We start from the raw sequence: 25,375 nt of genomic DNA, 5'->3' as shown, positions 1-25,375 counted from the left end.
GTGGCTCCACCACATGATTTAACCCGAGTCTTATTATTTTTCCACTCAGCCCAGCAACAGAATAACCGATGCTAGGAGCGACCGTATTTGCCTGTCTGTCCTGAAAATAAATCCGTGTGAAATTCAACAGGTCGAGAAGACATCGTGACTCAGTGTCTTTCATGGAAAATAAACACACCGTAATGAATAAATAGAGACAGATTGGATGGCTGACCGCTCTTAGATACAACTTATAGAAGCTTGGACATGCCCGTCCTCTCCGCTCAAGTCGCAGGGTGATGTGGAATGTTCTGTAGAGGAGGGGTGGATGGTCCAGGACAGACAGACAAATCATGAGTTCTAGCTACCCTCCTAATGCTCCAAGCATTCAAAGCTTTCGTGCTAGTGCATTTAGGCAACACGTTTTAACTGTTCGCCGGCCACCAGAATGACTGTGCACTTCACGTCTGCATGCCACTGTAGACAACAAGCCACAAAACACCAGGTTTGGTCCAGCAGGCAAGGGCGGGGGGTTGGAGGGGCACATCGCTAAAGACTTTTTAAAAACATTTAGAGGAAAACAAATTCAAATTTGTACTTGAAAGACTATTTCCAAATCTACATGTTGGTATACTTCAAAGATTGAGATGAAAACAATGTTTCAGAGTGGTGTAAAACACCAATGTAGCCATTTGATTAACTAACCAACATCTGTGTGAGCCTAAGTGTGTGTAAGTCTTCTGAGGTTTAAATGTAATGTTGATGTTGACTATTTAGCACTTTTTCAAGCTGAATATTGAGAAACTTAAAGTAAGCCATTTTCCTCCTGGGATCAATAAAGTATTTCTGATTCTGATTCTCTTATCCATGATTGATCTCAAAAACCCTATTAAAATGTCTCTTCCAATCTCTTCCAATAACGTTTGCAGAATAGCCCCGTTCTGTGTATCCCTGTATCCTTCTTCAAACAATTACATTACACAATTATTTTAATACCTGCCTGAGTGTACATGATGCCCTGTATTTACAAAAGTACATTTTCAAAAACCCACTGCAGTTGGCAGCTTGGGCCTACCCATATTTAGGCATTACTTTTGGGCACCCAATGCCAAAGCCAACTAACAATGGGGTGTTTCAGGTATATAATGAGATATAAGACTTCAAAACCCACGAATAGCCTAAAATAACATTTCTAAAGATTGTGCGTTATGGTATATAACATCTAGAGAAGCCAGATAAGTTTGGAAACAAGTGATGTGGACTGATGTCAAGACAGTCAAGACATAACTATTTGGCTTCCAGCTATCAAGACATGGTTTTAAAAAAGCAACTGAATTTAATGAAAAAAAACAAGCCTTGCCAACTGTAAAGCATGGACGTGGGTCGATCATATTGACAGTTTGCATTGTTGCCAGTGGCACTGGCAATACTGCATGGTTAAAGGGAAGACAAAAAACAACCTGTTAAAAGGGATGGCTTCACAACAGGATAATGTTCCTTAAAATCCACTATATATCATCTGAAATTATTCAAACTTATGCAATGGAATGGCCCCTCACAGCTTCCTCATTTAAACATCAGAAAAATGTGACAGCCCTTAAACAAGCTGTGCAACAAGATAACCCAATAACATCTCAGAACTAGAGGCCTTCTTCACCTTTTGTATGACACACTGTTAAGGCTTTGCTCAAAACTACAATACCCGCACTACAATATAGCAACTGCTCTCTATAGACAGCAGTATGTCACATAGTGTCAGAAATATCCATCTCCACTATGCTGACTGGAGATATGAGCTTAAATTCTTATTCTCTGCATTGGCCAGTCTTTGCTGATCAACTAAATCCAACACAAGTAGAGAACTGCGTACATAAGACATTTAGTACAGTGTGAGGTCTAAAAGAAATACAGATTAAGAGGCCCGTCATGTTTGTGGAAGTTTCCTAAACAGACCCACACTGGCCCTGAGCTCCGACATGATGTGACATCCCATGCCAAATTGGTCTGTCTCTTTTGTATGTGAAATGAATTAGACATTCGCCCCTGGGTGATGTTTGTCTGTGCAACGGTGAACAGAGAGAGGGTTGTGGAGTGTGGGGGGCTTTTGTTTGGTCATCTCACCACTACGTGAGCACTTGACCATCTCTTCCCATAAGGCTGAGGCTAAACAAGCTTCCAGCAGAACCAGTGTTTGTGCATGGCCAACAGGGCAAAGCAAGGGCAGAAGAAACAAAAGTAAGATCAGATTCTGTTTTGTTGGTTTAATCAGGGTTTAAGTACTGGAGTGTGTGTAAGTACTGGAGTTGACCACCCCTACATTGGCACATGGAATATGTAAAAAAACAACAACAACAATGTACAGCAAGTTCCTATCGCCATATTTCAGTGACCGTAAGAGAGAACAGTATATTCCTGGCATTAACCATAATGACAAAAGTCCACTACTAGATTTTGAAGCACTGCTGTGATGATTTAATTGAACCTCATCCCCAACACCTCCAAAGGTACTGGATGGAGCACCCCCATCATTCCAGAGAACACAGTTTCACTGCTCTACAGTTCAATTATATGGGGCTTTATACCCCTCTAGCTGGGTGTATAACCTGGCATTAGGCATGGTGTCAATATGTCCATATTTATCTGTTCCAGAGAGTCCTATTTTATTGGCAATATTTATCTATAGGGACTAGACAAGCTGTGTGTGTGTGTGTGTGTGTGTGTGTGTGTGTGTGTGAATTTGCACATCTGTGTCAGCAAAGGGTGCAACTTAAATTAGCTGAATACATTCCTTCGGAGAGGTGTCCACAAACATTTGAACATATAGTGTATATGGATAGTATCTTGATCTACTTTGGCTGGATTTTGTTTACACTTTTCACTAACCAAGTGTGACCAGGTAAGATTGTACTGTATCAGTTTCCTAAAGTGTAATGGCTCCGGGCGTTAGTGAAAGCTTTTGAGGAATAGTGATGGTTCCACAATGCAGTGGAACAATAGATTGTTCTCACATTCCCATAACGGCTCTATCAGAAAATGCAAAACACTATACAGACAGCAACGATACACACTCTGTAATACTGCAAGCTGTGCCCAATCATCTACTGCTAAAAAGCACAACTGCGAGAAACAGTAACTTTTTTGCAGACGTGCCTTTGCACTGCCTAAAAGTATCCGAATACAGAGAATGCATTCCCTTTACACTGGTGTAAAATGTGTTCGAGATGCATCTCTGATCACCTCCAAACATGGTTTGAGTGATCCGATCGTAATCCGACCACAAAGCGTCCCGGGAGTGTTTACCCCTGGCTTTTCATGTGGACAAATGAAAACCCATCACCAAAAACGCATGTTAAGGCAAGGTGTAAGGCATTAGTTTTTGGAATATATGTATATATATATATATATTGACTAGATCCTCACATGCTCCTGTTGGGCTGAGCTTTCATCAGTGGAGACCTGTATCTTTGGGAGAGCCTCTGGCTGCTGCTTTTTCAGTAAGTCTTCCAACTTCAGCACTGGAGCAGACTTGCTGCGAAGAACTGGACACAATATGTACATAAAACACAAATGGACATAAAACAAGTGTGACAGTTTTTTTAATGTGGACATTTTAGTGTGGACTCATTCTCCATCATGAGACAAACTCTCAATGACTGGTCATCCCCCGAAAGGCCATTTGTGCTAAAGTTATCTAACAAAACCCTGAGAAACTATAAACGACTGAGAGACTATAAAAGAATAAGATTCTTGAGGAACTTTTGGAGGTTCTTCAATTACACACTAACGCATATTATTCAGTACCTACAGGGACTTCTGTACAAGCTGGTGGGACTATTCTTTCTATTCTGTAACAAAACTTTTGCCCCCCATGCGGCCCCTAGCCTTTTAAAGGGTTAAGGTGCTTTGAGGAACCTTCAAGAAAAGGTTTTTAGAAGAACTCAAAGCACCATAAGAGGTTCTTCCACAGTTTCAAAATGAACCTTCAAACATTCCTCAAGGGCCCACACAAGCTTGATTTCTAAACACAGCAGTCAGGTCCCCCTCACCCATCTGCTGTAGTTGTTTCTCCAGTTGTGCAGTTTTGGTCTGGTCCACCCAGTACCTGAACGCCTCCTGCTCCCTGGAACTCTGAAGACACCCACATTGGCCCAAGAGCCTCTGAAGCTCCAGGATCTCTCAGTGGAAGGACACCACATGACAATGACAGTGACAGTGAGAGAAAGAGCTTTGAAGAGGCAGACTACATATGTTCCATAATTTATTCATGTTATAACCACTGGATGATCATTAAAGGATGGTGATACTTTGTTGCAACAAAAGGTGAAATATTGGAGATTCACCAGATAATGGCGTGTTTTAGGTAAAGCCGCCAGGTATGCATCATCATGCTTGAGTGTTGAACCAATGATCTTCTGGATGGTGAGCTTTCTTGTTCTCTGTAATAGAAGAAAGACAGCTGAGGATGTGATGATGACCAGGGCATGAAAAGAGAACTGAAAGAGCGTAGTGAGGGGAGAACACCTCGCTTTTGGAAGAACCTTGGCTTGCAGCAGGGCTGGGAAACCCAGCACCCAAAGCAAATGAGAAGTAAACATGCAGCCACAGGAAGCCATTAACTGGAGCAGGGACCAATTAGTCCTCAGCAGGTGGCCTCGGCTCTGCCTGCTTTGGTCCTGCACCGTCGTGGAGTCCCGATTGAGGGGGGTCTTTTTTAGGCCTGGGCCGAGGAAACAACGGGGCAGTTTCATTTGCTCAGCAGTTTTTTCTTCTTTTTTTCCACCAAAGGTTTCCTACCGAAAGGCTCATAAAGTCCTTTATAGCGCTGCCTTTGTCCTGCTCTCCAGTGCGGGTCATTAGGGGAGACAATTACAGCCCACTGAAGAAGCCCGGCTTTTATAGGAGGAGATTGATAAGACAGGATCTGTCTAAAGCTGCCAACCCCCGACTCCTTACCTTAAACCTCCCCACCACCACCACCACTCTCTCTCACCCCCATTGTCCTCTGGCCAGACGGCCAAAATCAAAGTCAATCACAAGTCTGCACCAACAGCCCCCAGCCCCCATATTAAAATGAGGGGCTTCCTCAATCTCCTCAGCTTAAACAGCATCCTACCTGCACTTCAAAGCTGTGTGTAGGTTCAGGCATTCATTGTTTGTTTTCTTTCCACTAGGCTAAGGTTAAACCACACCGTTTATTTAGAGAATATATAATGTGGCATTTATTCTAATCTAATCTAATCTAATCTCTCTCTCTCTCTCTCTATATATATATATATATATATATATATATATATATATATATATATATATATATATATATACATACATACATATCAGACACTGTTTTACACTAACTGACATCATTTTTACTCCCTATAAACTAATGCTTTCAGTTCTGGAGTGTCATTTGACACACACTGAAAAACGGGAACTGGGGGGATGTTATAATTATTGTAGCATGTTTTCAACGTAATAGTAAAACCAGATTTAACAGACGCATCACTTTAAACATTTCCCACCACATCCTGAGGTAGGGTGTGATGAAAGGAAATGGATGTTGAAATAGGGACTGATGGGGATACTTTGTTGTGAAGCTTGAGCACGGTGTGTGTGTGTCTGTGTGTATTTGTGTTGAGTGAGGTGGGGGTCTATAGGTGTGTGAAAGGCTTTGATTCCACCAGTTGTGTATTGAAGCACAGACTCGGGGGGGGGGAGGTGATCAATCACTGAGGACTTCATTACCATATACAACTGTTCTGGATAAACTGAATTTAGGCACCAAATCTTACAAATAAAATAGTCTTAAAGATCTCCAACTAAAGGCAAATAAGTAGTCTATACTCAAAAAGGCAGGGGTCTGTAAATCTGTAAATTTACCACTAAATATTATATCTATTGTGGTGAACTGGCTTTACGTTTTACAGTTCTGGAAACAAATACTAATTGGTGTAAACCTTTTTTTCCATTTCATGGAGCTAGTTCCTTTTTAAAGGTTCTGCAAAACTTATTTTTTGTTATTTGGGTGATTCCACCACTATGTTGTCATTAACTATTAATATATCTTTAGACAATATTGTATTGTAAGTTGTATTCATTTTTACACTAAATAAAAAACAAACAAACAAACATCTATTTTACCATTCAAAAATGTTTCAAGAAACAGGTTTGGACAATTTTAAGAGCCTGTGAGGGTCTTTTAAAAATGAGAAATTAGGATTTTTTATCCATATTAAATTATTAACATGTCATTGTTACTAGAATATTTATTCATGATATACAAATGAACTTTTGTGTTTGGCAAAAAATAAACATTCAGAGAGCCTGGGTATGGCTAACCCCATGCAATGATTTAGCAGTGCCCTCAATGGTGCTAGTTAGGAGTGACTTAAAAACCTGCCTTCCTAAAAACAAAAAGAAGGTCACAGTATGTCACACTATTTTTCACAATAAAAGATAGGTGTAGTTTGTAAGTGCTGGAAATTAACCTGTTAGCTCAGTCCATAGTGGTATAGGCAATTTTTGCTCCCTAACATCTCCTCACCCCCACACCCCTACCAATGAAGCAGCCCTCTCCTCATCCCCATACCCCTACCAATGAAGCAGCCCTCTCCTCATCCCCATAACCCTACCAATAAAGCAGCCCTCTCCTCATCCCCACAACCCTACCAATGAAGCAGCCCTCTCCTCATCCCCACAACCCTACCAATGAAGCAGCCCTCTCCTCATCCCCATACCCCTACCAATGAAGCAGCCCTCTCCTCATCCCCATACCCCTACCAATGAAGCAGCCCTCTCCTCATCCCCATACCCCTACCAATGAAGCAGCCCTCTCCTCATCCCCACAACCCTACCAATGAAGCAGCCCTCTCCTCATCCCCATACCCCTACCAATGAAGCAGCCCTCTCCTCATCCCCATACCCCTACCAATGAAGCAGCCCTCTCCTCATCCCCATACCCCTACCAATGAAGCAGCCCTCTCCTCATCCCCATAACCCTACCAATAAAGCAGCCCTCTCCTCATCCCCACAACCCTACCAATGAAGCAGCCCTCTCCTCATCCCCACAATTCTACCAATGAAGCAGCCCTCTCCTCATCCCCATACCCCTACCAATGAAGCAGCCCTCTCTTCATCCCCATACCCCTACCAATGAAGCAGCCCTCTCCTCATCCCCCTACCAATGAAGCAGCCCTCTCCTCATCCCCATACCCCTACCAATGAAGCAGCCCTCTCCTCATCCCCATACCCCTACCAATGAAGCAGCCCTCTCCTCATCCCCACAACCCTACCAATGAAGCAGCCCTCTCCTCGTCCCCATACCCCTACCAATGAAGCAGCCCTCTCCTCATCCCCATACCCCTACCAATGAAGCAGCCCTCCCCTCATCCCCACAACCCTACCAATGAAGCAGCCCTCTCCTCATCCCATACCCCTACCAATGAAGCAGCCCTTTCCTCATCCCCACAACCCTACCAATGAAGCAGCCCTCTCCTCATCCCCATACCTCTACCAATGAAGCAACCCTCTCCTCATCCCCATATCCCTACCAATGAAGCAGCCATCTCTTCATGCCCACACCCCTACCAATAAAGCAGCCCTCTCCTCATCCCCACAACCCTACCAATGAAGCAGCCCTCTCCTCATCCCCATACCCCTACCAATGAAGCAGCCCTCTCCTCATCCCCATACCCCTACCAATGAAGCAGCCCTCTCCTCATCCCCATAACCCTACCAATAAAGCAGCCCTCTCCTCATCCCCACAACCCTACCAATGAAGCAGCCCTCTCCTCATCCCCACAACCCTACCAATGAAGCAGCCCTCTCCTCATCCCCATACCCCTACCAATGAAGCAGCCCTCTCTTCATCCCCATACCCCTACCAATGAAGCAGCCCTCTCCTCATCCCCATACCCCTACCAATGAAGCAGCCCTCTCCTCATCCCCATACCCCTACCAATGAAGCAGCCCTCTCCTCATCCCCACAACCCTACCAATGAAGCAGCCCTCTCCTCGTCCCCATACCCCTACCAATGAAGCAGCCCTCTCCTCATCCCCATACCCCTACCAATGAAGCAGCCCTCCCCTCATCCCCACAACCCTACCAATGAAGCAGCCCTCTCCTCATCCCATACCCTTACCAATGAAGCAGCCCTTTCCTCATCCCCACAACCCTACCAATGAAGCAGCCCTCTCCTCATCCCCATACCTCTACCAATGAAGCAACCCTCTCCTCATCCCCATATCCCTACCAATGAAGCAGCCATCTCTTCATGCCCACACCCCTACCAATAAAGCAGCCCTCTCCCCATCCCCATACCCCTACCAATGAAGCAGCCCTCTCCTCATCCCCATACCCCTACCAATGAAGCAGCCCTCTCCTCATCCTCATACCCCTACCAATGAAGCAGCCCTCCCCTCATCCCCACAACCCTACCAATGAAGCAGCCCTCTCCTCATCCCATACCCCTACCAATGACGCAGCCCTTTCCTCGTCCCCATACCTCTGCCAATGAAGCAGCCCTCTCCTCATCCCATACCCCTTCCAATGAAGCAGCCCTTTCCTCATCCCCACAACCCTACCAATAAAGCAGCCCTCTCCCCATCCCCATACCCCTACCAATGAAGCAGCCCTCTCCTCATCCCCATACCCCTACCAATGAAGCAGCCCTCTCCTCATCCCCATACCTCTGCCAATGAAGCAGCCCTCTCCTCATCCCCATACCCCTACCAATGAAGCAGCCCTCTCCTCATCCCCACAACCCTACCAATGAAGCAGCCCTCTCCTCATCCCCATACCTCTACCAATGAAGCAGCCCTGTCTCCTCATCCCCATATCTCTGCCAATCAACCAGTCCTGTCTCCTCATCTCCATACTCCTAACAATCAACCAGCCCTGTCTACTCATACCTATACCCCTTCCAATCAACCAGCCCTGTCTACTCATCCCCATACTCCTAACATTACATCATCCCTGTCCCCTCATCCTCCTACCAGAGGATACACCCTGTTCTCACTCTCTCGAGTAAGAGAGCAAACCCACCTCAAACCTAGTATCAAGCTGAAGTTTGTATTTACCTTCTTTTCCTTTGCATTAAAGCATTTAATACTTTCATATTTTCATCCCCCTAAAAGATCTGGGGCTATTAAAACATTCATGGGATAAATGTAATATTAGTAGGACACTTAAATGGCACCTTCTTGACGGAATTGATTAAAGAACAGGGAACCAAAAGTGGTTCTTCTATCGCTAAGGAACATATTTACAGTCAGTTGTTTGATGTGTTTTGAGGTTTTAATAGATTTAAATCTGTTAAATGTGTTTTATTAAAACTATTTGTTCTCTTTACATTATTTGCTTCAAAGTTTTTATCCGAGTACAAGATGTTCAATTAAGTAGGTAACAAGCAGTTAAACGATGTATGAACCTCATGAAAGTAGTATTTTTAGGCTACATTTTTACAGTGAAATGACTTGGTCTGGAGTGTAAGAACTCTTCTTTCACTCATTACTGCAGTCTTAATAGTACCAAGAATGAATACAGTGGTTTAAGCCTGTTGGTTGAAACGTCTTCTGCCACCTACTGGTGACATCCTGCAGATTTGAGGAATTACTTTTTTGAGTGGTTTTCAATCCTAGATTTTACTCATACTCTACATGTTTTAGTGTTTCCTCTGCTTCAAGCATTCACTTCAACTCACAAATGACTTGTTAACAAACTGAATATTTGAAAGCACAGAAAAACAAATGTCAAAACAGCCAGAGCCGAGACCCTGCAGTTGAACTGACTTCCAGTTTGGGATCAACATTTTTAAATAATATAAAACCAATTTAGTTTCAGGAAGTGTATATAATTCATATATCATATTAATGATATACTATATTAACAATATGTGAGTTCCGAGCAGCTTTGTGGAGTTCAAATCACCGGTAAAACACTTAAATAACAGCAATAAATAATAATTCATTATAATTAGGTAACTTTAAGTGTTCAGAAAGATGAACAGAGCTTCAGATGATTCTACAATTATGGAAATGTCTAAAACATCTACAGCATATATCTAAAAATAAAAAATAAAAATAGTAATATTTCTTTTTGACCAGTTTTTTTAAACATTGAACACTAGTGTTGGCGGGGGATACAGTCTTAACCGCTGTTACCCTTTATCTCAGGAGCAATTATTTTAAAGATTTTTTCAATGTATTATATATCATGGTTTTGTTCTTCTGTGTGAAAATATAATACTGGTATTATTAATCAGTGTGCATATGTATGTTTTGTATATTAAATAATGGCTTGTGTGTTTGTAGTAGTTTATGAGGAATATGTGCTTTTAAATGCTGTTAAATTTTATGCCAAGGGTGGCAAATCACTGCTTAACAACCCTGTATATAAAATCTGAGCTGGCGTATATATATATATACCTGTTCAGTGTGACTTTCTGTGCTTTTCAGAGTGACTGAGTCTTGTAGCTTCATCTCCTGCCGCTGCCTCTGGACCTTCTCTCTCAGTAACTCAGCATAGTGGCGATACAGCCTGTCCCTCAGGCGGTGCATCCTGTGGTACGTCTCTAGATGGCGCTGAAGTGTAAGAAAATACAGGAGAACAGAATCTGACAGGTATGTAGAATCACCACAAAAAAAAATCACTGATCGGAGGTTACGGCTGCATAGTGTATCATATGTCTCAATTATAAGATACAAATAAAAATGATATTCATTATCTGCAGCTATTTCAAAATGTGTACATTCACAATGCACCTTTGATGATCTACAGATAACACATATCGACAAATGTAATTTAGATCAGTTGCATTAAATATTCAGAAACCTTTCCTTGTAATATGAAACGAAACTATTGCTAGAGTACAGCTTAGACACTAGTATAGCATTGAAGAGCTGACACTATAGCACGAGAGGGAAGTGGGAATATATATGCATATATGGTAAACTGTCGTGATGTCCCTAAGGCCAGGTGTGCACCTGAGGGTTGGTGAAGTGTTAGCTAGTGTTGCCGGGGATCTTTGTTCTGGTGCTAGTTTGTTGAGCCATCACTGTCACTCACTGCTTTATCGGGGGTATAATTATGCTGTAATTTGATCCCACCCCACGATGCTGACGTTCAGAAAGATTATTAACGTGGTGTCAGATTCAAACAAGGTACAGGTACAGGTGGGCAATACGAAAACTTGCCATTGTTACCGTGATACATGACGATTTCTCTGAGTATCAATGTGCTTCTTTCACAGTTATAGTAATAACACAGTTCTAGAAATTATATAAAGAATAACAACGACAACACACCAGATATACACAGCAGGCGGGGGGAACTGCGTAGACTGCATAGTAAAAGGCAGCTAGCTGATATTATTACGGCCTGTCACGATAATTACGTCATCGACTTATCGTACGATATATGGACAGGCTACTTTTAGGTAACCTCGATATCGCCCACTGTGTTTACTCGCATGTACTTTTTTAGAAGAGGCGTTGATTTTGATCTAATCTGCTCTCTGTCGGAGGCCGGGACGAGTCTGTGAGCAGACAGCGACATCTATCGTGTAGGAACAGAGGGCAGTGCGTCAGTAATGGCGCCTCCACACACACGGAGTGGGCTGCGACGGGTAGCTAGTGATGTAACCTATCGCCTCCTCAGAGCTTGTCACGTATATGAACCGTGGATTTATCGACAAATGTTAACAATAACAGCGTGGGATAAAAGCCTGTCCTAGTCTTTCACAGCGTTTATTTAAACGATACACGGACATTTGTAGCTTGTATTTTAACGCAGGAGATTCGCGGAAGGTTCCGGTTCCGGACCATCGTGCACGCCGCGCCTGACCTCGCATACGTCGTGTTGGATGTCGCTGTGTTTTACCGTGTTTTACAGAGGTTTTATTTAATTTATGTTTATTTATTTATGTAGGATATTTAAATATTTTATGTTCCAATTCCAATGTCTGAATATTCTTAATTATAAAAAATGTCATTACTCTTTAAAAGTGTGTAATTCCATTATTATGCTATTATTGGATGATTATATAAAATAACAATAAGATGACAATATTATCCAATTACTTCTGCGCCAATTTATCGTTCAAAAGAATTGGCCTAGCTGATATAATTAGCTTTTTTTGTATTGGACTTTTATTTCATCCTTTATTTAATAATAGATTTTTGCCCATTGTTTGGTTGGTCTAGTTTTTGATTGATACATAATTATACAGACACAAAAATGACTTTCATAACCTCTCTATATTATGTATATGTATGATGTGTTGTTTTATGTGTCATGATAATCAATAAAGTATGTTCCTAATTAAACCTCCTTTTACACCTCACTTCAGCACTGTTTCTAAGTGAAGACCAAACCTGTACATAAAACTATGACATTCAAATTACCACTTGAATGCTTATATTATGAAATATTTGTACATAATTCCATTGGTTAGACATAAGCAAGGTATTTCAGTGTGGGGTGAAATAGTTAATTGTAGTGGAACTTACCGACTCTTTACAATAGTGCTGAAATGAACCAAGGGTGGCGATGCAAAAATGGCAAATTTGCCTTGCAAAAAGACCAGTGAACGCACATGCATCTCCACCCTGATTGTATTTTCAAAATGTTTTAAACCTAAACTTTCTCAAAACTGACCTGAAGCAAAGGCATTATATTTATACAGTTTCAAGCAATAACGTTCTGGGATGGAGCTTTCAAAGGCATAAAAACCCCCATCACCATCACTGTAAACCTGTCAGACACTGTATGGAGCATTTCACACCAACCTACTTACCAAAACTTACCAAAAATGTTAAGGGTTCTTCTACACGATTCAGTATATTGTTAGAATATTTGTTATTAAATAATCTATAAAGAAATACAGACCTTGGTATTCTATCTGTACACGTAATAAAACCCCTTATTCAAAAAGGGGCAATGTGTGGTTGCAGATTTTAATTTAAACAAAGCAGTGCCACACATGATCAAGTGTTGAAGTGACTAAACAAGTAGATTCCAGTGTGCTCCAGCTTACTTTAAATGAAAACCTGCAGCCCCACCAGATAGAATTACACCCCCCTGGCATGAAGCAGCAGGAAAGAGATTAAATACTGTGTGAATTTGTAAACATAACACAACAGTCCTCTGTACTGTGGCATATTTGTATGATACTGCAAATACCTTTTTAATTATCATATAATCCATTGATTACACCCTAATATGTGACTGATTTTCCCACTAATGATAAAATTAAATGTTTTTATAGACTGATTTTAGAGTTTGGTTACTTTGGACTGGGGAATGACTGATGATGATGCAGATTTCTGGTACCTGAGCAAGAAGAGCTTTCTGTTTGGCTTCTGCCATGTCACTAGAATCCGCGGCAGGGTTAGTGTACAGAACAGCCTCCTTGTCCTAGCCTGCAGCTTCTTCGTCTGCGTCACCGGGTGTCTGAGCTGGCCACACGGGCTGTCTTTTACGGGTATAGGGGTAGGGGTGGGGGAGACACATATAAGCCTGTTAAGTAACAAGATGCATCTGTCTTCCTTCCTCCCACCATAATCCATTAGCTAGTAATCGCTTTGATTTGTCCCGAACAGGCCAGTAATCACACTCAAATTGCCCAGACATTGTGTTCTCGCAGACGTCAGGAAGGGCCCATTTCCCCTCGCACAACCTTTGAAGGAAAAGCTTCAGATAGAAAGTGTTCTGACGTGGCAGCCCACACCACATCTGTCCTTTTCTACACATCAATTTCTGTTCAGCTTCCCAGAAACCAATTCCGCAAAGCTGTTTTTCACCAGGATGTCAATGTGAGACTGACATGTAGACATGACAGTGTGGAACACTCCTCTGGGTGCTGTTGCATACCGCTCTGTCCATGTGGCACCACTTGAGGAGCTGCCTTTTGGGTCAGCCAGCACAGCAACAGCGTGGTTCATAACAGGTTCATAAGCCACACCACAGTTTGAGAAAATCTGGGGCACATTTCAATTTACAGGCATTTCTGATATCAACATAGGGTCAAAAATATTTAATTTGTTGGTTGTTTTCTGGCATGGACCTGACTTTCAAGCACAAATAATTTCATTAGGGTTGAGGTCAGGACCATTCCAAAAGGCCAATGGTAATGTAAAACTCACTTGACTGCAGATACTGTTGTTCCAGTCAGCTTCAAGTTCATGGCAGACCTGTGTCTTAGTGGTTGTTGGGTTGTTCCTGACCATCCAAACCAATTTAATGTGTAATGTGGTTACACCTCCCAAGAACATGTACTTCCATACAATTGTTGGAACTGATTACCTTGGGTCATTGAGAGCTAAGTTAAAAATGGCTGAATGTACAATCTTGGTGTGTGTATTTATAGTTACAACCCTTTGTATATAATTTTTACCCAACACAAAATTAAAAGCCAGCAATGAATACAACTACTACTAATAATAATAATAATATTTGGACCCCAAATTCCCCAAAATCCCAAACAGGATATTCTGAATTACAGCACTTAGTATATATTTCAATGTAAGATAACATGATAGAACAGGATAGAAGTATCCCAAATCCATAATCAAGTAAGCGTAATAACAACGTGAGTAGACTTAGACCTAAGACTAAGACTAAAAAACTAAGACCTCTAATCTGCAGAACTACAATACCTCTAATCTGCAGAACTACATTGTAACTCCTTAACACACACGGACAAAATTGTTGGTACCCATCGGTTAATGAAAGAAAAACCCATAATGGTCACAGAAATAACTTGAATCTGACAAAAGTAATAATAAATAAAAAAATCTATAAAAAAGAAAAAATGAAAATTTTGAACCATGCTTCAACAGAATTATTTTAAAAAGTAAACTCATTAAACAGGCCTGGGCAAAAATGATGGTACAGGGCTACAGGTAGTCACTGTGCTGTTTGATGACATGGTGTGTACCACACTTAACATAGACCAGAGGAAGGAAAGGAAAGAGTTGTCTTAGGAGATTAGAAAGAAAACTATAGACAAGCATGTTAATGTTAAAGCATGTGTAAAGGTTATAAGACCATCTCCAAGCAGCTTGATGTTCCTGTGACTACAGTTGCACATATTATTCAGAAATGTAAGATCCATGGGACGGATAATACGAATGGTAACAAAAGAGCCAAAAAAAAAAACTTCTAAAGAGATTAAAGGTGAACTTCAAGCTCAAGGAACATCAGTGTGAGATCGCACCATCCGTCGTTGTTTGAGTCAACGTGAACTTCACGGGAGACGACCAAGGAGGACACCATTGTTGAAAACAAAGAAAAGCCAGACTGAAATTTGCCAAACTACATGTTGATAAGCCCCAAAGCTTCAGGGAGAATGTCCTATTAACAGATGAGACAAAAATGGAACTTTTTGCCAAGGCATATAGCTCTATGTTCACAGATGAAAAAATGAAGCATATCAAGAAAAGAACACTGTCCCTACTGTGAAACATGGAGGAGGCTCAGTTATGTTCGGGGGCTGCTTTGCTGCATCTGGGACAGGGTGTCTTGAATCTGTGCAGGGTACAATGAAATCAAGGGATTCAAGACTATCAGGGGATTCTAGAGAGAAATGTGCTGCCCAGTGTCAGAAAGCTTGGTCTCAGACGCAGGTCATGGGTCTTGCAACAGGATAATGACTCAAAATACAGCTAAAACACAAGAGGAAAACATTGGACTATTCTGAAGTGGCCTTCTATGAGCCCTGACCTAAATTCTATTGAGCATCTTTGGAAGGAGCTGAAACATGCCGCCTGGAAAAGGCACCCTTCAAACCTGAGACAACTGGAACAGTTTGCTCATAAGGAGTGGGCTAAAATACCTGCTGAGAGGTGCAGACGTCTCATTGACAGTTACAGGAATTGTTTGATTGCAGTGATTGCCTCAAAAGATTTACCACCCATGCTTTATTCTATGAATTTCCAGCGAGTAAAGTGCAGTTTAGAATACAGATAGTATAGAAGACATTTAACACCCTTAAAATATTAGAAGACCTTTTCAGTTTATTCACTGCAGTTGTGTTTCTTAACTAAGCGTCATAACGATGATTACCATGGTGACAGTTTTTTCTCTTTTTTCTAAAAGTGATAAAGCATGCAGCTATTGCAGTGATGCAAGAACTGGTGTATTGTTCACCCTTTTCTTTATATAAAATAACAATTGAGACAGTGTGGTCTTTGTGCTGCAATGTTGGGCACCAGAGAACAGCTATTGCAGTCACAGTCAAACATGTCTTCTTATGAAAACACTGTATTTGTCTCTTTTACAGTTTAGTTTCATAACTCTTAGAGAGGAGCATTCAGTAGGGCTCATGGTAACTTTTATCCGTAGTTCAGGCTGCTTTCCAAGGTTCCTTTAGCAAGCATCCTTTACAAGCACAGAATTCTGAATACCTCACACTTGCCAGTTCCAGTAATGGTTTTCCATTTAACACACTGCAGGGGCAATGGACCACAAAACACAGTTTTAATGTTGTTCAAAAAGTGTTTAGTCTTCTTTGTAAGGTTTCTAAGGTGAAATCGCTGCCTAAGTGACTGTAGTCATGAATTCTTGGTATGAATTTGCTCCTAGAACAGTTCTGTGGGTAAGGGGTAGAAGGATAGGACGTTTGATCAGATCTCTTGTTCTATATGTCCTCTACTTAGGGGCTGTCCAAAGTTTGAGTTTTGGATCCCTAGAAAGTTATAATAAACCCAGTGCAGAACTGTTAGGACCATCTAGGGAAGGGTCTTCAAATCCAGGCCTGAAGGGCCAGTGTCCAACACAGTTTGGTGATTTTCCTGCTTGAACACACTGACTACAACTGGTAATTAGCAGTCAATTTGATCCAGGTGTGTCCAAGTGGAGAAATCCCCAAACAGTGTTGGACCCTGGCCCCCCAGGGCTGGATTTGAGGAACACTGATCTTGGGATTCAGAGATGATCCAACTCTGCAGGATTACAGTAATGCTCTTATTTTTTGGCTGTCAGTTGTTTAAACACTAGATAGAAAATTGTACAGTCAGATTTCTTTCACTTCTAAAGAGTAGTATCTCTGTAGATACAGACAAGTGAGCTCTCCTACTGATTTGGCACTTCACAAGCAGAACTGAAGGCGTGACGCAAATTAACCGCTAACACAATTAGGAAGTAACACTAATGGGTGTGACCAGTTTTGTGTGGTACAAACATTGCTCTATGCCTTCCGGAAGATATGTCACTGAAGGGGTAGCTTAACAAGATTTTATTCAGTTGTTAAAAATGCAAAACAGCGGTGGAAGTGTGTGGCTCTTTACTGAAAGTGTCACTGTTAAACTGCTACTTAGAAACTAAAATATATGCCAATGTCGGTTACAAATGTCTATTTGTAAATGTCCATATAAATAGCCATCTGTGAGCTTCTGGCAGTTCTTGTGCACAAAATTCTTGTTTTCTTTCTATTAAAGATGTAACTTTTGACCATAGCTGTATTTCAATCATACTGGTAATTTAAGTAGATATGTAAATAACACAAACAGCTGATTTTTTTTTTGGTCTAACCTCATCAAAACGAGCCAGTAACAAAAAGCTGGAGGCTGCAGTATATATTTCCATTAAGAAAATACAGAGTTCATCAGTCTCTGGTCTGTTCCCTTCCCGGAAAAGGCCAGACGGCCGGCTGGCAGCCTCTGAATGCCTGCATCCCCACATTTTACAGGGCCAGCCTTTTTTAGGAAGTTTGGGCTTTGTGGACGCTTACAAAGGACATTTGAAGGAGGTGGCATTTATCAGTTCAGTTGTCAGAGCGATGCATAGGGAAAAGGGTAAAGGGGCATGCGGTCATCTTGTCTGTAAACAACAAAGACAAGGTCCTTGAGCAATGGCCATGAGTGGGACGAGATCATCGTCTATCTGCCGGACCATGTACACCATGAATCAGCTCTTCTACTGCGAAACCCTGAGAAGAACACAAGAGGACAAGGTCAAAGACTAGACCCCCCACACTACACCCACTAGGCCACCTGACTATGAGCATTAATGGGAGCTTTCAGTAAGACCCATCTTGCCCAGTCCTATAGTATTTCAGAAGAACAACACAAATAACATAAAACGTGTTGGGAAACGAGTTTGAAGAAGCTACATACAACAAAAATGCAGGAAAGGGTGGCAAAAGTGTGAAAGGATGGAGCTGAACTGAAAGAAGGCGGGGAAAGGGGTATGGGGTTCAGTTGTATAGGGGTAGAAGAGGAGACAGTGTTGCTGGCTGTGTCCTAGGTGACCACTGCAACACTCATTTGTTTGTACTTTCTTTATTCTTGGTTTTCTCCACGGACAGAGCTGAACACAAAGGTATTGGGTTTTAAGAAAGCCCACTGATTATGTAGGCCAAATGAGCAGCTTCTTAACCTCCACAACTGCTACCCCCCCACAGAGAACCCCAGTGAATAGCTATCCAGTGAAAACAAAATGTTCAGTTCCACCAACGAGGAAAAATGTGTGGAACAGTTGTACGGACACGGACAGGAACAATACACCAAATGAGGGTCCACACAGAAAAACAGTTATGCAACTGTTCCACACAAGTGTGCATGGTGTTCCAGGAACTGAGGTGGGTAAATGCTGACATGGCTGTGACCCCACGCCAAGACAGCATTTTTCTTCACCCCAGTTTGTTCACATTGCTATGGTGCTTATCGATCTCAAGCCAGCTAATCTACTACTGCATTTAATGAGTTCTCTGAGGCAAAGCTGTTGGCTGTTTGAGTAGTAGACCCAAAGCATCATCTTAATCTATCACTTGTAAAGCAGAATTTTAGGGGTAGGTTCAGACTGATGAAAATTATAACAGATGTGTAGTACAGACAGGTGTATGCAGCAGCATCATGTTAGTGCAAATAGAAATTGCAAAGTTATACAGAATAAGTGTAAATAATGACATAATGCTATTTACAGTGTCCAAATGCTTGTGGACACCCCTTCTAATACATGCATTCAGATACTTTAAGTTGCACCCATTGTAGACACAGATGTGCAAATGCACACACACAGCTTGTCTAGTCCTGTAGAGATGTACTGCCAATAGAATAGGACTCTATGGAACAGATAAACATGATCTTATTGGTACCATCCCTAATGCCAGGCTAGATAGAGGGTTAGAGGGGTACAAAGCCCCCCAGCATTGAGCTGTGGTGCAGTGGGACACTGTGTACTCTGGAATGATGGTGGTGCTCCAACCAGTACTTTTGGGGTGAGTTGTGGAGTTGGGTATGAGGTGGGGTAGTGATCATTCAACATCCTGACCTCACCATAGCTCTTGTTACTGAATGCAATCAGATCCTTACAGCAATGCAGGATTTACTCCAACAAATGCAGGATTAGCTCGTTTTAGTACCCTTTAATTCTGAAGATATAATGAATGAAAACATGTGCAGTGTCTTTCTGATGGTAGATGCTGAACTTTGTAGGGCCCATGATGAAAGGTTAGGCTTAAGTTTAGACTTTGAGATTTATGTGTCTTGCGCTCTGCTCTTGAGGTGAACTTGCTAGGACAGCTGTTTAAGATGGCATGTTGGCAGTTGTTTTGTGTAAAATATTGTCTGTCTGATTTCTGAGATCTTTTTAAATCACCACCCAGACTCCTCTGCATTTACAACCAACAACCAAGGTCTCAGAGAGCTCTTTGGATCTCCCCATGGTGATCCCACTTACTTCAATCAAGAGTAAACCAAACTAAATGTCTGAGGTCTTTATCTTTAAGACTCGACTTATACTAGTTAGGGCCTCCCTTTACTCCTAAAACAGCTTCAGTTTTTTAGTTCTTCCAGTTCAACAAGAAGTTGTAAACATTTCTTTGTGATTTTGATCCATGTTGACATGATTATGTCACGTAAACCCTGTTGATTTTTCATGAGCGCGTTCTGTCTCTGTTTTATCGGATTCAGATCTGGTGACTGTCCAGGAACACTGAACTGGAAATAGCAGTTTGAGATGATTTTTGCATGGTGCATTATCATGCTGGCAGTAGCTGATAGAAAGTGGATAAATTGTGGTCATGGTCAGCAACAATACTCAAATAGGCTGTGACATTCAAGCAATTACTTATTGGTATTAACTGTCCCAAAGTGTGCCAAGACAACATTCCCCACACCATTACATCACGTCCTCCAGTCTGGAGTGTTGACACGAGGCACGTTGGGTTCATGTATTTATGTGGTTGATGCCAAATTCTGACTCTACTATCTGTGTTCCTTAGAAGACATTGAGATTCTTCAGAGCAGGCTGTTTATTTCAGTATCCACTGCATCTTCAGCTTTCTGTTCTTGGCTGACAGACATGGAACCTGGCATGATCATGACAAGCTCAAAATCACTGACATTACAAAGCTTTTTACAATGTAAAAGGGACGCATCCCTTTTCTATTGATGCCAATCACTGAGAATTACTGACCAAAACCAAACCAAAACTTCCTGTCTTGTACTGTTCAGGCTACTGTATGAAGGTAAAGGCAATATTCTAACATTAATTTGTATTTTTTTAATGTATTGTAAAAAAAATTAACATGATATTTCATCTCTTTGTAAAGTTAGTCGTCAGTTAAGCTTGTGAAGGCTAGAAATGTCAGTTTTTTTTAAGTGTGATTGGAACAAAACCTTTTTAACATGGTCAGAAGGTACATGACTGAAGCAGGGAAGAAAGCTGGTGTGAAGAACGTCTTGGAGCTTAAGTCACCATGTTGTTGCACATCAGTAAACTGTGATTAAACAGGAATTGAGAGAATTCCAGGAATTGCATGTATTTTTCAAACAATTCTGCATAACTCATAATTCAGCTAAATAGCTACCTTTTTATACTCAAAAAGGTTCAAACCAGACAGAGTATTTAAAGAGACAATTATAGAAATCATGGTGCAATTGGTGTTCTCTAGCTCGAAGCACTGAAGATTCTCGAGGGTCAGTGAATAGATTAATAAGCTTTGGGACAAAACCATTAAAGTTAAATATCACAAAGCAATGCCACAGGCATCAGGTAACACTCAATCACTTTATCTAAAAACTTTCTGTGGGAAAGCTTTGCTCCCATCACCACCACTGTAACCAATGCTGACTCTTTCTAAATCAGAGCATTTCACACATCAAATCCATCAGAATGACACTCAAACAGTTTCCATCTCAACCAATAAATTTAGCAGAAATTGTGAAAAATGTGTTTAATCCCCTTTAACACCTTTGATCTATGAACTGTGGAACTAAACTCAAAGCTCTCACAAAGGCGCAAATTAAACCAACAGGTCCTTCAAACAAATCCAGTGACTTACCATTAATTAAAATCTGATCAGTGTCCAGGTTTGAAAGGTATGTTGAGCTGCTCTCTCTGAACTACTCCAGTATAATCTTACTAACTTCATTTCCAGTCTCTCTGATGGACTGGGGAAGCGTAGGTTTAATCAGCGTACCAACATGACTGCTGCTCACACAGCCTTGCACACCAAGTGTGTTGTTGCCAAGGAGGTCGTTGCCATAGAGACAGCAGATCGAGCCGTTACGGCCTTCTGTTGGTGTTGATTCTCTTCACATTTTGTAAAATGTGACAGGGTTATTCCCAATAACATCACTGCTTGCATGCATGTATATTTATATATATATATATATATACACACACACACATATATATACACACACACACACACACACACACATAACATGCATACATAAACACACACACACACACACACACATAACATGCATACATAAACACACACACACACACATATATATATATAGATATAGATATATTACACATACATATATACATACATACACACACACACACTTCACTCTAATCACTGCATCTGAAGCAAACGCCAACGATCACCAAGCTGCCAAAAGAGCTTCATTATTTATTAAGTGTTGGTCTGATGTGAAGGAACGCCTTTGATTTGGAGAAAAGCGAGATCAGCGGCGTAAACATCTTTTCCAGAACAAGCAAATGCAGCGCTAGACCAACTGAGATCCAAATATGACGTGAAGCAATTCACATAAACTCTGCACTGTCCAACCTCGTTAATCCTGAATGAAGTGCTCAGACAGTGAAGAATCACAGGGGAACAAAGAGCAGACAAACGCGTTTCCCCCCACAGAGTCACTTCCACTGTGCTTTACATGTTTCCGTGGAAACAGTGTTCAAACAACAACAAAAAAAGACAACGGTAAACAAAAGCTTAAGCCAATTTTACCTTTTATTTCTTAAAAACCTTTAAAAATGACAAGATGTTTACCACAAAACAAATACAGCTTAACGTTTGAAATAAATACTGTACAAGGCTGGTTTCTTTAAACACGTTTCCGTGCAGGTTTCCCACAAAACTTGCAAGTTTTTGTATTTCCCTCTTTCCTCTGTCTTGAAAAGCCCTGTTCGGAGGGGTTAAGTGTCACACAGGGAGGTGGGGAAACGTTATTTTACCACAGAACGTCTGTGAGGGTAATGACTGATTTGCAGAGAATGAGACATCTCTGTATAACGGCAGAGATGCAGAGGTGGCCAGAAAGCAAAGATCCACCCCAGGATTTTGTTGCCTGGGACGGTGGATGTTTACTTTCAGAGATGGGAGTGGCTCTTCGATATCTCACACCAAACCATCACACAAAAATGTCCATGTTACAGTTTAGCATCTTCATTTCGTAGAAGACTCTCACCACCGCTGCCAGAATTCTGTTTTCCACATTTCCAAAAGCCTTGTCACTGATTTTTTACTTCGCACACTTTAACATGACAACTAAATGCCTATTTAAGAGCCTCTGTATTTGATGACCTCCTGTAAAACCTCCTTTTGCACAGGATGTGGTGGAGTATTGAGTAGCATGCCAAATCACACAGCAGAAATAATCCTGGGTTATGTTACAGGTTGTTGTATTGAAGGTGAAAGGCACCATTATCTTTATCGATGCAGAAGGGGCAGATTTTGCCCTGCTGGATTTGTATAGTACTAATGTTGCGTTCTAGATACGTTCTAGATTTGTACCACTTGTACATCACATTCAAACAGCCGATGAAGCGCTTTTTACAAGTGGGGAACTCTGGGTTCTAGATGATGCGAGATGTGATGTCCACCACATCCTTTTCTATAGGGTTTTACATTTCTCAGTGTTTGTGATCTCTGTTCGTGCTCGGCAGGCAGTTCTTCTGATATTCAAAGTGAGGCTGTGCTATACTAGGTAGCCATTTGCTAAACCTACCGAAGAGCCCTCACACCAGTACCAACTACACCATCCTGCCATCCTCCCCATGTAAAACTAACCCCGTCCGTACGAGGCTGTGACAGCCTTAGTTTTTCCGGCACAAATAAGCGCACGCTGATTGGGCACCACTTCTTCTCGCCGTCCAATCAGCTCTGCGCGGCCGAGCCGGTTCGAGCCGCGTTCTGAACCGGACCTGAGTGGAAACAGGCGAGCAGTGCAAAATATAAACAGACACTAAACAACAGTCCGGCGTCGCTGCGCCGGTGAGAGAGCGACGAGGAGACTCAGTGTCACTGAGAGGAGAACCGGCGCAGTGCCGGGCTACACCGGAGCTGAGGGCCGGTCCGAGTCCGTGTTCCCGTTCATCACCAGGGATATGCACGATCAGCAGCCCTTCAGGTGCGGCAGCGCCGAGAGCTTGTCCACTTTGCTGAAAGCAGCGGCGCTCTCCACGCCTTTCAACCACTCTTTACACTTCCTCATTACGGTCTCGTCCACGTCCCCGTCCTCCTCCTCGTACTCGACGTCGTCGTATTTGTGCTGGTCATTGAGCAGCGAGATCTTCACGATGGCGCTGATGTCGCTAGGGCCGTCCGGCCTGACCGCCGGCGCCGAGCTCTTGGAGCCCCCCTGCGCCCTCTTGGAGGGGAAGACGCGGCGGTGTCTGAAATCCGCGGAGCCGCAGCATTTCTGCTGCTTGGCGAGCATCTGCTTCTCCAGGTTGCGCTTCTGGATGACGAGCACGGCCTCGGGCGTGAGGCTGAGGGAGAAGCGCACCTCCTGCTCCACGGCCTCCTCCCTGCCCAGGGAGGCCCGCGAGGAGTGTCTGCTGCCGCGGGGCGCCGCGGACTCCCCGGAGCTCGACCTGGGCACACTCTCACACGAGCTGCCCAGCGGCTTCGCCAAAGTCACCCAGGAGCCCTTACCGTCCGTGTCGAGGTGCGGAGCAGCGCTGTCGGTGCTCACTTTAGCCGCCTGTTGCTGAAACGGCGGCTGCTGCTGATGCTGATGGTGCGGTTTTCGTCCCAGCTGCTTCAGATTAGACGACGGCCACGACGTGGACAGCTTCTCCCTCTCCGCCTCCTCCTTCTCCTTCTCCGCCTTCGGTTTGTGGCCGAGCAACGACTGAGGAGGCACGACGCCAGCGCTGGGCTTCTTCTTCCTGAAGAGCTCCTTCCCCGGCGAGGATATCCGCGAGTGGAGGTTTATAGGCGGGAAAGGCATCTTATAAGCCACGGTGAGACTTAACAGAGAAACTACGCTCGTAAAATCACCTGCAAAAACGTCCACTCATGTCATCCGGCATCCGCTCCCACAGCGAGGCTCCTCGTTTCTCTGTAGTCTGAGCCGCTTTACCGGGGGGCGGTGCTGAGCCCCCCTTTTATTCACCGCGAGGCGGGGGGCGGGGCGTGTGGCGGCTTTCAGCGAATCAGAGAGAAAAAGCGTGCTCCCAGAGTGACGTCTCAAATAAAAAGGGCGGGAAGGCGGGGGCTGAGATTCCATCATCGTTCTGTTTAAGTCTGTATTTTTAGCCTAGCAGGCGTTTTTATTTCGCTACCAGGTGGAAAAAATCAGGTGTAGGCTTTCCCTCGAACTCAGGAGTGACGTTAGTCAGTTCAGCCTCGCTGTTTTCATACATTAACAGGATTTAAACTCTATCCTGCCCGTCATTAAGCCAGCTTTTTCTACAGCACTGACCTTGAGGTAGCACAGGAAAGGTTATAGACAGTCTGGCCCCACAATGGTATTGATTCGGCGCCCTCATCTTTTACTGCTTTTCGTTCACAGTGACAGCTGTGAAGTTGCCCAGCCACGTTGAACTGAGTAAAAATCAATATGGCTCGCGCTCAGAATCAAACGCTTACTGTACACCCAACTGACTGGTCACATCCCTTATTCACAAACACACATAAACCCTCCCTGTTTACACTCCCTGTTTCTGCTGACCTGTCTGCCTTCTTTCCTTGTTGACTTAAGGGACTTCATGCGTTTCAGCCTTAAAGCGGTAAACATGTTGTACTAATGTGTTATAAAGGCATCGTTAGTTCACCAGTAGATAAAGGAAACAGATACGCTCGGCTGGACAGTGTGAAATTTTACAGGCCAGCATTTATGTTAATCATGAAACACACTGTATCATTGCAGTCACTCAGTGCTATTCCTGAAGGAATTTAACACACCGACCTCAGCACAT

At 42.7% G+C, this 25,375-nt stretch overlaps 2 protein-coding genes across 4 annotated transcripts in view; both read right to left on the bottom strand.

Moving 5' to 3' along the window:
- The window catches only part of LOC140554031 (uncharacterized), a 29,138-nt gene extending 7,721 nt beyond the window's left edge, over window positions 1-21,417 (bottom strand). Inside the window, exons 1-6 of one of the 3 annotated variants that reach the window (XM_072676841.1) lie at window positions 21,261-21,417; window positions 13,307-13,448; window positions 10,402-10,557; window positions 4,320-4,415; window positions 4,026-4,152; window positions 3,400-3,518 (exon numbers count right to left, since the gene is read on the bottom strand). In XM_072676841.1, coding sequence (XP_072532942.1) covers window positions 3,400-3,518; window positions 4,026-4,152; window positions 4,320-4,415; window positions 10,402-10,557; window positions 13,307-13,342 — 534 coding nt within the window. In that variant the 5' untranslated portion in view covers window positions 13,343-13,448; window positions 21,261-21,417. Of the gene's footprint in view, window positions 1-3,399; window positions 3,519-4,025; window positions 4,153-4,319; window positions 4,416-10,401; window positions 10,558-11,280; window positions 11,367-13,306; window positions 13,449-21,260 lie in introns of those variants that run through there. The other 2 variants (XM_072676842.1, XM_072676843.1) reach the window with 2 other exon arrangements.
- A 746-nt stretch (window positions 21,418-22,163) lies between these two features.
- Window positions 22,164-24,520, bottom strand: prr18 (proline rich 18). The gene has a single exon (XM_072676840.1). The coding sequence runs from the start codon at window positions 24,403-24,405 to the stop codon at window positions 23,566-23,568; it is 840 nt and encodes a 279-aa protein (XP_072532941.1). The 5' UTR covers window positions 24,406-24,520; the 3' UTR covers window positions 22,164-23,565.
- Window positions 24,521-25,375: the final 855 nt, after the last annotated feature.

Source organism: Salminus brasiliensis, chromosome 4, assembly GCF_030463535.1.
Source record: "Salminus brasiliensis chromosome 4, fSalBra1.hap2, whole genome shotgun sequence".
NCBI classification, from domain to species: Eukaryota; Metazoa; Chordata; class Actinopteri; order Characiformes; family Bryconidae; genus Salminus; species Salminus brasiliensis.
The sequence above is the reverse complement of the archived record's forward strand: the minus strand, read 5'-3'. Positions and strand labels throughout refer to the sequence as shown.